Source organism: Phalacrocorax aristotelis, chromosome 1 (genome assembly GCF_949628215.1).
Source record: "Phalacrocorax aristotelis chromosome 1, bGulAri2.1, whole genome shotgun sequence".
NCBI lineage: Eukaryota > Metazoa > Chordata > Aves > Suliformes > Phalacrocoracidae > Phalacrocorax > Phalacrocorax aristotelis.
In genome coordinates, this window is record NC_134276.1 from 101,970,032 (window position 1) to 101,983,113 (window position 13,082).

The window sequence follows — 13,082 nt, forward strand, 5'->3', positions numbered from 1 at the left end:
CAGCAAAGGGCTGATGAAAACCCCTCCAAACTCTATTACTGAAAATAGGTTATTGGAAATAAACAAAACAGCTCTTGCATCTAGGGAGAAAAAGGTCCAAAAGTGTTGAAGTGATACTGGTCAGTTTTCTGTACTCTGCAGCAGCACTGATGTAGCATTTTTGGTATTGCTGCAAAACAGGAAGACCAAAAGGAAACAGTTCATTTAGGTCAGTGCTTTTTTTAGCTTAGTTATTTAATCTGGGTCAATTTGGAAATGAAAACTTAAAGCATTTTATTTTGAAATTGCCAGAGTGAAACATTCAGGTGTTGTTTTAAAATGTTTCCGTGCTCTCCTCTGCTGTTTTGACTGACAGCCTCAGTTCACAGGCAGATCCAGTTCCTCTGAAATGGCATCTTTTGGTGAATTTTTCTCCTCCATATTTGTTTTAATTATTATTTTCATAACTCTTACACCTCATTCACAAAGTTATGAGAGGCTACTATAAGCCAGAGTTCCCTGCTGATGGCAAACAAATGTCAGCTTACTACAATACCAGTTTGCTCTTCTGTAACTCACCTCTGCTATTCCACAGTGATTTTGCAGGTCTGCCCAGCCCATGATATTCCCAGCCTCCCAGCGCTAACTCAGTAAGTCATTCAGACCCAAGGTTTCTACTGCTGCTATTCAATAGCATTCGCCTTTGACACACAGCAAGGGTTTATGTTGGCAGCTGGCAGTTTTTCTTTTAGAAAGGCTGAAAACTTGAGGTCTCTTCCTGACACTGCTGGATAGAGGGAGACTCATGCAGGTGTTGGAAGCCTGAAGCCTTCATTTTGGCTTCCAGAAAAGTAGGAAGCAAGCGAGAGTGTTGAGGGAAAATATAAATTATGTATTGAGCAAAATACACAGGCAGCTTCTAACCTCCTCTCAGTTCCCTCCCTGCAAGATCTATGCCAAAAGCCTCAGCATGCGAAGTTGTGACAGAGAGAACCTGGGTCATGTTTCTTTTGCATATATTGGAGGTTGGTGAGAGGGTGCTGTGAAGAGCAGTGTGGTGTGCCTTGGCTAACTAGAGCCTTTACCCAAACTGGAGTGTGCAAGATTTGGAGTTTGCCTTTGCACACTAGCCTCAAGGAGATTTTTGGTCCTCTCACTGTGAGCATTTGCTCTGCTTTAATCTTGCTCTGTTCCATGGATGGGACAAGTGGATGTAAAGGAATGGCATTATCCTGGTATTCTGCTCCGGCTCACCTCGGTCCTTTTAGCAAATCCATCCCTGCTCCCATTTGAACCTAGCCAACTTTGTCCAAAGCTGCCCAGGCACACCATACATTTCACTCTGTGAATTCCAGGCTTTGCTTGTGATGGAGCAGAGCAGCAGAGTGCATCTAACACACAGATTATGCCCCAGGGTCAAACACATCCTGTTGCGTTGAGACGCATGGTGTCTGTGGAAGATCTCAAGGGATTAAAGCCAGTCTAAATTGAAAGGAAGATGAAGACTGAGAGGCTGATATCAGTGGAGGGAAGGAAGCTGTTGTTTACGTACAGTCGGTCACTTGTAGGGCAGATGGAGAGACTATGGGCCTCCCTACATTGTTGTGTCAAACCTCAAACTGTAAACCTGACCTCCCAACACCTCCTGAGAGCGGCCAAAATAATCCCTCATTCTGTTTTGGGCTTCTCAGTAGCTTGTGGGATTTTGCAGCCTGCAAGGTAGCTGGCCTCTGGATCATACCTTGATGGGGTCAGGCAGGTGATTACTGTGCTCTGCGAGAGGAAAATGTCAGTTTAGATGTAAAGACTGACAAATCTCAGTGCTCAGAGCTTTCCCTGTGTTATCATTCCTACTGGTGACACCCTAAGTATTTACTCTCAAAAAAATGGACTTCTGATGAGGGTTTGAGGGAGGGAGTGGTGGTGGGATTCTTTCCAGATTTTGGAAACCGTATGAGACTCCAAATGGGATCTGTTGACCAAGACCTCAGAGTATGTACGTGCCTGATATCAGGGCTTGTTTAATGGAGGTCATGTTCCAGCCAACAACCCCAGCCAACAGGGCCACCCTCTGCCGTACTAGTGCAGGAAATCTATTCCTCAGTACACGTAAATCTTTGAGTTGTACCCCATACACCAAACTAAACAAATGACTACTGGCACAATAATTTGATCTTTCCATTGTCATGTGGTCGCTTGTTAATTTCTTTCACGATGTGTCAGCTTCTAGATCTAAGACTGATATTACTCCCTGAAGGTTAACCGTTATCTTACATCTTATTTATTAGAAAGCAAAGGATGTCTGAGTACCAGTGACATGAGTTTCTAAGGGCCTCTGTTTACAGAGCTACAGGACAGCTTTAAAAAAAATTTCAGATTGGCATTAACGGTGGTGCAGCTCACATAGCAACATTTGGATGGCCTCCTTGGGGCATGAATTGTGAAATGATCCAGTTTATTCCTCTCCTCTGAGCAATGCTAGCTATGCTAACAGTACATTTTGACATAGATTTACTGTAAGGCTGTAGGAACAGCTGATGTCCACCCAGCATAAAATGGTACCTTGGTGCACTGGGCGTTGCCAGCAGTCCTTGCCCAGTTTTTTAGGATTCGCAGCTTCTCTGGTGGGTGTAGCAGTGGCCTGGGAGAAGAGTTGTCCATCCTCCCGCTTGAGTGTAGCCCAGACCCACATAGTATAGTCCTTTCCTTGAAAATTCAAAGTGATTAGACCTTAATAGAGAATAGTCTCATGTACTATTTGTATCTGACTGTTGGCAGAGCAGAGACTGGAGTGGCAGGCTACATGTTGAAACACTCAGGCTTTTTCCTTGCATCATCTGCCCTAGCTATGAGATGACAAAACCAGCCCAACTGTTGCTTGTTGCATAGCATAGCTATGCCACTGCCTTCATGGTAGATGACTGAGGTGAAGGTATTAACATAGCTGACATTTGCTGTGTGCTGGCATGCTGTGCTGCCAGACGCTGCCCAGAACGCTGCGGACACTAACAGCACATGCTCTAGCTGTCTGGGTGTCCATCCCAGCCCTGGCAGCTCTCCTGCCCCAGCCCGTTGAGTATTAGAAAAAGAGAAATAAAATGCAGTACAAATAGTGATTTAAGGCTGTGATTGCTGCTGCCTTCTGAAGCAGCCAGAGACTAGAGCTCCTGCAGGAAGGGTCTCTTTCCCAGGCACCAAGACAAAGGGTCAGAAATAAGGGGGACCAGTTTTTCCCTGCCACAGATCTTGCCCAAGCACAACCCCATAGCAGCCTGGTTCCTTGGACTTGCTGAAGTACATTCCTATTGGCCTCATTGCAAACCTCTGATGTAATTTAAAATCTTCATGATACATCCTGCCTTTTTGGACAGAGCAGGTGTATAGTCACAGGTAACGCAGCACATTATGTATGTCTTCTGTGATCCTGAGTTAAAAGTCCCTTTTTTATATGGTGACAGATCTGTCTGAAAGTTGGGGGTTTGGCTTACACTCGAGAGAATGTGCCGTAAGATTTTGTTCTCTGACCAGCCCAGTTAAACTCTTATAATTAGGTTTCTGGGACAGTTACCCTGAGAAATTAAAGCTGAAATTATCTTAGGTGCTGGCCGAACGTACAGCCGGTTTCTTGACTTCCAGCCTTGTCGTACCCCATGGCACAACCCAACTGCACAGGCAGTCAAGGGAAAAACGGAGCCAACGTTGGTTCCCAGCTCGGCCACCCGCCGGGACATTGCCCGGTCACTTTGACTCCAAATTTGGCCCGGCTTTGGGCTTTCTCCCCTTCCCAGGGAGCGCCACTCCCCCGGCTGCAGGCTCGTCCCGCCGGCCCGAGCTCCCTCTGCCGGCCCCGGCCCCACAGCGCCCACCCGCAGGCTCGCATCGCCCCCAGGCACGCATCGCCCCCGGGGCCAGGCCGGGCAGCTGGGTGCGCTCCCCCTGCCTCGGGAGCATCCCGCCTCCCGGGAGAGTGCCCTAAGGGAGTCGGCATTGCTGTCGGGTTTCATCTTTGGCAGATGCTCGTTGACTTGTTTACGTGGGAGTGGAAGGAGTCCAGGTCTGGGAGCAGGGACAGGTTTATCCCGGACCAGCCAAAAAGTTGGTCTGGTTGCGGTAGGCTCTGGTAGGCTCTTTTTTGTGGTAGGCAAAAAAGCCAAACTTTGAGTTACTGGCCTGACTGAAGTGCAGCAGGGGTTTGAGCTGGGCTCATCACACGGTAGCAAAGCATCCTAACCTTCCTGTTCCTGCTGCTCAGAATTGCCCTGTTTTTTTCTGGAAGTTCATTTGGGAAACTTTCCCAATTTCTTAAGTAATATGTGTCACTAGAACAGCCACATCCTTTGGCATAAGAGAAGCTTCTGTTTCAGCAGATTGATTTTTTCTGAAGAAAACCTACTGCACACTCACATGCAGCTCCCCCTAACCCTAAAAGGAAAGCAGGATGCCCAGGTAGATTGCATTTGCGCTAGAAATGCAGGCAGTGTCAGGAAAAGGCATTCCACTTCCACAGCTGCAATGAGCAGAAAAAATCCAAACGCATGAAGCACCTAATTTCGTCTGGGGATCCCTGCTCCTCAGTGCGAGAGGTGCTTCTGCAGAGCCCCACAGAGGTCTGGCATCAGTCTGCGCAAGCGGTATCTGTGTGCCAGGGGGTTTGACTGTGAGCTCCTTGCGGGAGGAACTGTGTGTTGTTACATATTTGTGCTCCACCTACCAGTACTTTTGATAATATTGCAAAGGCTTCTTGCTTTTCTTCCAAGGGAGCTCCTTCACTGTGGTAGTCACTCAGAGGGTGCAGGGAAAGAGTCGTTCTGCTTCAGCCCTGCTGTCGGTGCAATCCTTTTATTGCCACGGGTTTCTGGGCAAAGGTTTCATGGGTTTCAGCGTGCTCAACCCCAGCCTGTACAGGTGTGAGGCGTCCTCTGGTTTGCAGCAAGGTAGGAAAGGGCTGCTGCCCCACTGTGCAGAAGAGAGGAAAAGGAGACAAAAGGTGGCACAGCAGCCACTGCTCTGTGCTGTAGTAAGTGACTTTTCTCCCCTCTTTTTGCATTGTCACAACCAGAGCCAGAACTGCCAATTGATTATTAGGTTTAGGACCTTTTTCCTTCCTTTTTCTTTTCTTTTTTCTTTTTTCTTCTTATTTTGGGGAGGGAGAAGGAAAGGGCAGAGTTTTGGACAGGATAAACCTGGTATCACCTCAAGTGGTGCTGAGCTAAATCCTGAGGATTTTACTCAGGTTTTCTCTTAGGTAGGGATCCTTCTGAAGGGAACAGAAATCGTGCTAAACAAGGACTATGGGATTTGATCCTATGGAAATAACTTACAAACCTTTCCTGTGGGCTCAGAGACAAGTGACTTTCAAGCACTCCTTAGAGGGTGCCATCATACAGGTTCAAAATAAGGTTGGGGCTTTTTTTGTCTCCCCTGGCAGTTTCTTTTTGTCTCTTTTTCACTTGTTTTTTTTTTTAAAGACCTCTTTACAGTGTCCTTTCCCCAGCCAGTGGTCTTTCCTAGAGCTGATTCCTAATGTTTTACAGGATGACTTACACATCCTGCCTTAGCAGCAGACTAATACCCGGGTTTGAATTACTATTGAATAAGCAGCAATGAAATCTCTATCAAAATAATCAGTAGTTCCAAAAACCACAAACAACAAAACAAGCAGAGTTGAACTAACTCAGCAAGACCATTTGTAGCATCAGGGACGGTGAGTCATTTTTCTTTTCCCTCCCTCAGCAGACTCCATCGCTGCCTCGCGCAGCCCCGGGGAGGGCAGGTGGAGTGGGTAGGGCATGACTTCAGAAAGTTAAAAAAAAAAAAAAAAGTCGACATCACTCGGGTCATGTGATGCAAAGGGACCAATGGAGGCAGGATCTGGAAAGGGGAACAGTTGAATTTGTAATTTTGGTTGTGTGAAACACTTCTTTGGGCCTCATAAACAACCACAGAACCACAAGTTGGGTACAGAGGCAGTCACACAAGAGCGGGTCCGGGATATTGGTCAGCAGGCAGGGCGAATCGTTTTGACTGCAAACCACAGAGTTTCATAGAGTGGTAAGCATCATCAACCACAACCGATCCGCTATTTTTTTTTTCTTTTTAAGAAACAATTTCGGAGTTCTTTTAGCAAAAGAACCTTATAATCCACTTCGTGCTGCTTCTGAGGCACTGGGATAAAACAGCGCGATGGCTGGGAGGAGGGTGGTAGCAATGACCGTTCTTCATTTTTCACTCCCCAAGGTAGAAGATATCATATATTCCTTCACTGTAAAGAGAGAGTGAGTTTTAAAGAGGAAACAATGGCTTCAAACAGCATATTTGAGTCACTTCCTTCTTACCAGCACTTCTTGAGAGGTAAGTGCCATTCAGATTTTCTAAATATACTTTCTACTTTGCCATACTTAACAAAATGCATGTTTGGAGAGTATCTGGGGACATTCTTGTAGTACATGCTTTTTCCCACTTCAGTTTTCTTTGAGGCGTTCTCATCGAAGCTAATATCTGAGCTTGCAGGAATACCATCTCATTACTTATCAGTCCGTTAAAGAGATTATTACAAGGACTCATTTAAGTTGTTCAAACAGCCATTGCATGCTTGTGAATTTTCTCTTCATAAATCAAAGTGTGCTAGAATAACTCGTATGAATTACTGCAGATACAAGAGCAGTAGCACAAGCCCCTTTTGATTCTTTTTGGCAGAATTATGACTTTTTGAGCCACTGCCATGAAAAATGACGGCCAACAGCATATGTCATATTACAGGCTGAAACACAGGGAGTGAGCAGCAAGCTGGTGTGTACAGCCAGCAGAGCGTGATGCTGTCTCACTTATGCTAGACCGTCAGCGTGGGTAAAGGCATGTTCACCGGGGAGGAATCACAAAAAGCTTAGAAACCTGCGTAAAGTTAGCTGAAACTCACGTGGCTCAGGAAAAGGAGCAGTGTGGATAAACTCAGAGTTTCTGTTGATGCCACACAGGTCTCAGATGACTGTGAATTACCGGCTGCAGCCACCCTTAGAGAAATGAAGCAGTCCCGTAAAGGCTGAGGGGGGCGGATTGAAGGGCTTCAGCCAGCAATCTGTCTTTTTTCACCAGTGACCAAGCGCGCTCAAAGGCTCCTTCTAATGTTCTCACAACCCCCCATGGAGCTAATGGTTTAGTCATAGGTTATTCATACGAGTAAGCCAGGGACTGGCACGAGAAACTTGTCCGCTTCCTCGTAACTACCTTCCTAAATAGCTCATGCTACAGCTGAACTTTTCCCCTTTCCACACAAGCCCTCTGACCGCTCAAGCCCTTTTTGCAGTAGTGCTGTGCCCGTTCAGATGACAAGGCGCACAAAGCCCGTCGCAGACCGCTCGTTGAGCTTGGCCGGGGTGCTGCCAGAAAGCAGCACTTCATAACTCTTTATAGTTACAGACTACAGTTTCCCGGCCTCACTGGTGGTGTTGGTGTGAGTCATGAGTTATTCGTACTAATAAGTGGGCTGGGGAATGCGGAAGGCTCGTCCCAGCTGCTGTGTCACAACAAGCAGCGGCTCCGCCGGCACCCTGCTGCTCCTGCGGATCAGTGCTCCCTCGAGTGGGATGCGGGCGGAGGGCAGCCTGCCGAAAGGCTAGCCAGCTCTCCAGCCTTGTTTCAGTTCTTATTTTTTTCCCCTCCGTGTCAAAAGTTTTTCTACATCTGTCTTTCCTGGCACCGGGGCAGAGGAGAGCTGAATCGCAGTGAACTGTGTGAGTCACTCGGGCTCGCAGCACCTTCTAGCCTGGGCAGGGGACGTGCTGAAGGGTGAGCAAGAAGTCGCTAACTGCTCTGCGGCTCTCGCACTTCTGACATTTCCTCAGCACCCCTACCAAACAAAGGAAGCAATACTGCTAGAATAACAAGAAGGATCTTCCTGCATTTCGTCAGCCTTTTTTTCCTCTCTCTCTTTTTTTTTTAACTCACCCAACTGTTTACTGTTTAATCTGTAGCACAGGAAGAGTTATTGAGGAAATTTTGTGCTTCTGATAAAATAACAAACAGAGTCAACCTCATGGGGCAGTGCTTGCAGCGAGTGCCAGAGCACAGCCAGCCCATGGAACAGGCTGGGGACGGCAGGGACAGTATTGCAGGCAGGAGCCCAGAGAGCCTGAGAACAGCTGGTTGGAGACCAGGGACCGTTTTGTCCAGAAAAGGAGGAGTTTGATTAAAGATGGTTAATCCAGCAAGTGATTTAGCTCAACACTCCAGAATGGGTTTTATTATTCTCTTTATTACTGTTCTCATTATTGTCGTTAATGTTACTGTAGTACCTGTATTTTGTGTTTCTTTGTGGACTAGGGTAGAAGTTTTGCACTAGATACCTTAAGATATTCTTCCAGATTTGGCAGTCCAGGTACAGATCCTGGTATGTACCCAGCACAAGCAAGATCAAACTCCTGCTGTACAGTGCTAGAAAAGCTTGGGCAACAGCACTTCAGTTGAGCTATAAAGCAAATGTTTCATCGTTGCGAAAGAATATTGTGTTTGAACATTGAAGGCTGTGACGGTTTTCCAGCAGTTCCCTTTTTGCTCCTTTCTTTACTCAAATGAACTTCGCACAATTTCAAAATCCTGGGCCCAGCAAAAGTAACGCTTGGGCCTCAGAGCAAGAAAAGTAATCATCCCTAGGGTTGGTTGTTCTCACCATATTTCTCAATAGTGTATTCATAGACCGGTCATTCGAAAGGTCCAAAGCGGTCTCTTCTTTTTTCCCCGCCAAAATTTATTGCACTTTCTCACTTAACTGAAATCGTGAGGTAAAGGGAAAAATAACAAGTTGTTTTCTGCCATGGATTTCACTTTATCAGTCTATGCAGTTCTCTGGGTAGGAAATCCATAACTCTTTTTTAGCCTGATACTATGTGAAAATTGGGAAAAAGAGGGGAGTGGGGAAGCAGAACCATTGTTCCAGCCCCTGTGAGCAGTGACAGACGTAGAAAGCCTGACATATTAATTGAATGTGGTACACCACAAAGGATATGGCCCTTTTTCTATCACACCACACCAGGTCCTCGCTTCTGCCACTAGGTAAAGAAATTAGGATTATACCGAAACCTCCAGTGGCGTGCTCTGCATGCTAAACACATTCAAATGTTTACCGGCTCTGCTTTTAATGACAGCCTCATTTTCCTAATGGCCTCTTTCGGTTTATGGTCTGGGCTTGGTGTCAGGAGCACAGGGTGGGAGCATTTCTAAGCATCTTGCCTCAGTGTAACCCATAGAAAAAACATCACTCCATCTCTTTCTCAAATCTAAGACTGCATCAGCAAGGCTGCAGTTTAAACTTGTATTCCGGCAAGATTTATAGTATAAGGATGGATTTGCCAGTTTTATGGAGGGTTCGGCACAGGTTCATGTGTATTGGCCAGGTCAACACAGTGATATCTTTTAGGCAGGGGAACCAAAACAAGACCTGTCGGAGAAATCTGTATTAAAGAGTGCACATATGCCTAGATAATTACACGATATTGCCCCACCCCATAATTTCTTTTGACTTCTTAAGGGCGTTAAACTGTCCTGTGAGGTTTTCTAATAATTTCGCCTGCAGAGGAAGACAGAATAACTCATCTTTTTGCAGGGTTTTTATGGGGCTCTAAATAGCACAAAGCATAATATTTTCCAGGAGGGCACTTTTTCCTCATTTTTCCTTTTGCTGCAAGGTCTTATTATTTCAATATGCAAAGAAGGTTACTCCTGGTTTGCCTTTGTTGTATTTTTTACTAATTAATTGAGGCAATGAAGACTTGTGGTGCAACAGTGTGTTGGTTTCTTATCAAATGGAAATCAACTCCAGCAGAGCACTTTTACAGCATGGAAAAATACACTGTACATACTTTCTTCTCAGTTCTACTATGCCAAGTAGCGCCCAGCCATTGTGGGTTTCTTCCTTTGCAAATGCTATATAAAACCGTAGCCAGAAGTCCTTCCGGCTCTGAAGAGCTTCCCTGCCTGGACCCGCAGGCACGAATGCCTAAGCATACTGCTTCTCCTTGCAAGTTAGTGGCTCTGACCTGCCTTGTGATGGGAATTATGCCGGCAGACCCCTAAGGTTCCTGGCGCTGTATGTGAGCAGAGGGGTACGGTGATCGGAGGCTCCAAGTCTACATCTGCAGTGTCACACTGTCAGCATACGAGACCTCCCTAGCAGCAAATGTTTGTCTGCAGAGGGTGCTGTGTGAGGAGTGGGGTAGCAAGTTGATAATAATTTCGGCCCTCTAGAATTGGTGGCATTAGCAGAAGTGGTCATATACTAGAAGTAACTCTGCCAAAGACATGTTTATCTGGGAGATGCACAACAGCCAACACTCCACACCTTTTCATTCACTCACCCAGTAGAAATCTATCTTTTCACAATAGCATAAACTATGTTGTCACTGTAGGGGAGAGAGAAAGTTCTCCAGCACTTTTGCAGACTGCCTGAACTTAACAGAGAGTTAATTTGTGTCAGCGTTATAAAATAATAACTGCATCTTGTGAATAGGAAATTGAACTAAAGCTCATAAAAACCTTGGCTTACGAGAAGAAAAAACTTGCACATCTGATTAATGCAGCCTTCTCTCTGTTTGAGCCTTTTTCATTTAAAAGCCTTGAGAAACATTGCAAGCCCTGCACACAGGAATTCCTGTGAAGCAAGGGGTAAAGTACCTGACAGTGATGAATGCACTGCTTTGGTAAGATCAAGAGATTTTATCCTACGCCAAAAGATTAGACTGAGCGTTTAACCAGTCACACTCAGCGTAGTCACGTGTTGTGATGACAGTCTTAGCAAGGACGTAGGGTTATGGCTAGCTTGCAAATCCCCCAGATTGGCTTGCCCTTTATCGTGTGGCCATTAATAAGAGATTGTTGGATGGCAGCTCTGCCTTGGCCTGTGTTTTACCACGAGAGCCAAACTTCAGCTCTGAGGTAGCTATCTGGTGGGAAATAAAAGTATCATCTTCCCCACACTGACGGTATATGCAATATGCATAGAAAATAAACTGCATTTTTTTCATTATAATCATGGTTTAGTTTGACTGCCAAGGCATGACATCAAAAGAACAGTCTGCTTATCTTTAAATGCACATGAAGGCCAGTGATATGGGCAAGTTTTTGAATGTAATTTATGAACTCCTGAAGAATTTTACTTCAGAACACAGAATGAGTATCTGCATCATTGTGTTATTTGAGAAGAGAGAGTCTATACCTAAACCAAAAGTAGCAAAGAAATTACTGTTCTTGGATTTACAGATAGAGATATTTGTTTTTAAAAACTAAGCAGAAGCAATCCCAAGGAAATGGTGAAGGCATTTCTCTATAAAACTATGAGGTGGTTTCACGGACAGGAGAAGCTCATCTGACTTTGACACCCTGCCACATGCAGGGGGGGTGCACAGGTCTCTGCTGCACCTCTGAAGTGGTCCCCAGAGGGCCAGGCAGGGGTGTTAGCCTCAGGTCCTCCTGTACTGCTGTGCAGAGCATTTCAATGCAGTGCGGGCTCGGGAGCCACTGCAGGAGGAATGCCACCTGCAGGAAAACATTAGGGTGGGCTGGTGCTTTGCAGAAACTGCTGGCTGCAGTGCCTCGGTAAGGGAGAATTTGAGGTTGTTCACCCCTGTGACAAGGCAGGGAGACCTGTCTTCTTCCTGCACGTGTGGGGATTTAAATGTAGAAGGCTGCCACAGAGTACCTGGCTGGCCCTGGCAGCCTGGTGGAAGAGGAGGGCTGCATCACGCAAGTATAACAGCCTCTGTCAGGGGTTTGGGCTGCTTGTCCTGAAATGCCTGGGTGCCTGATGGGCTGCTGAGTGAGGGCAGCAGTACCGGTCCAGCAGCCCTAGCAGGAGGACAAGGAAGAAATAGCTCTGGCTCTGGGTAAGAGGATGACTTGAGGTTGACTGGAGAGGGACCACCTGCTCTTTGAATCCAAATCCTGCCTGGCATCTCTGCCTTCCCTGTGCCAGCACAGGCCTCCCGGACACAGGGCATAAGTTTAAATTGGGGTGTGCAGCATTTCGGGTGGGGTGGCTGCCACGAGCATCAGGCTGTGCACAGAGGCAAGACACTCCAGCATGCAGTGGGGGAGCTCAGGACAGGCCATGCTGCCCGTTCACTGCAGGGGCATGAGCCTGACAGATTTTCTATGTTCCTACAAATTGCAGTGTGCAAGGATCTGTTTGCTCAGATTTTTTTTTTTAAATTTTTATTTATTTAATTATGTTTTCTGTTTGGTTGGTTTTTTTTCCCAAATCAACTCTGACAGTCAGCTCACCCACTCACTCCTATTCGTTTCTCTGTGCTTAGCCGATTGGGCAAGGTACGGTGGAAATTTTTTTTTAAATAGTGTGTAATTACAGCCTAGAACTCGTTGCCATAAAATACCATTGAACCAAAAGTTTTGCAGGATCCTTAAAACAGCAGGGTCTCTGTATACATAACAGTCTCTCAGTATGTACCAGCGAGGTAAAGAAAAAAGAAGCTTTGGAAGGGTTAAGTTCTCCCTTCATCTCTCACTGCCATATTTCAGAGCACAAACTGATCTCTGTTAAAGCTTGGAAAGAAAGCTTCCCATGTAAGCAGGTCTGTCATCTGCAAAATGAATTGTGGCTTCCTCCATGACATCTGGTACTGGCCACAGAGAGAGACAGACCACCGGCTGGGTGAATCACTGGTCTGAGAGAAGGACAAGAAAACATTACACTACTTCATTACCTCTTCTGTCATCTTAAGAGAATGGATAATATTTGTATAGACTTGAGTCAGCTTCCCAAATAGTAGATGAGTAGCAGGGATATCTCCTCTCTGAAGTGTATTAATTAACTGTATGGGGTGACAACAGTGGTGGCATTTGGAGCACTATAGCACCTACAAAGGTCTACAGTATGTTTGCGTAGTCCGTGCATGCACCAACATATCCACAGTGAACGCAAGACATATCATTCTTACTGACAGTGGAAAGGAGACTAGAAATCATATACACAGATGCCCAGTGTAATCAATTTTCAAAAGAAATGCCTTTTCTTCCACTTAGGTCCCAACAAAGTAAGACCTGGGCTTACGACCAAGATACATTTTAGTCCAAAACACCAAATTCTCTACAAAGAT

The 13,082-nt window shown here is 45.9% G+C and overlaps 1 protein-coding gene across 2 annotated transcripts in view; it reads left to right on the forward strand.

Annotated features, from left to right (window-relative positions):
- The first annotated feature begins 5,921 nt into the window (after nucleotides 1-5,921).
- The window catches only part of RUNX1 (RUNX family transcription factor 1), a 173,716-nt gene continuing 166,555 nt past the window's right edge, over nucleotides 5,922-13,082 (forward strand). For both annotated transcript variants that reach the window (XM_075100393.1, XM_075100401.1), the window contains exons 1-2: nucleotides 5,922-6,030; nucleotides 6,217-6,330. In XM_075100393.1, coding sequence (XP_074956494.1) covers nucleotides 6,276-6,330 — 55 coding nt within the window. In that variant the 5' untranslated portion in view covers nucleotides 5,922-6,030; nucleotides 6,217-6,275. The remainder of the gene's footprint in view (nucleotides 6,031-6,216; nucleotides 6,331-13,082) is intronic.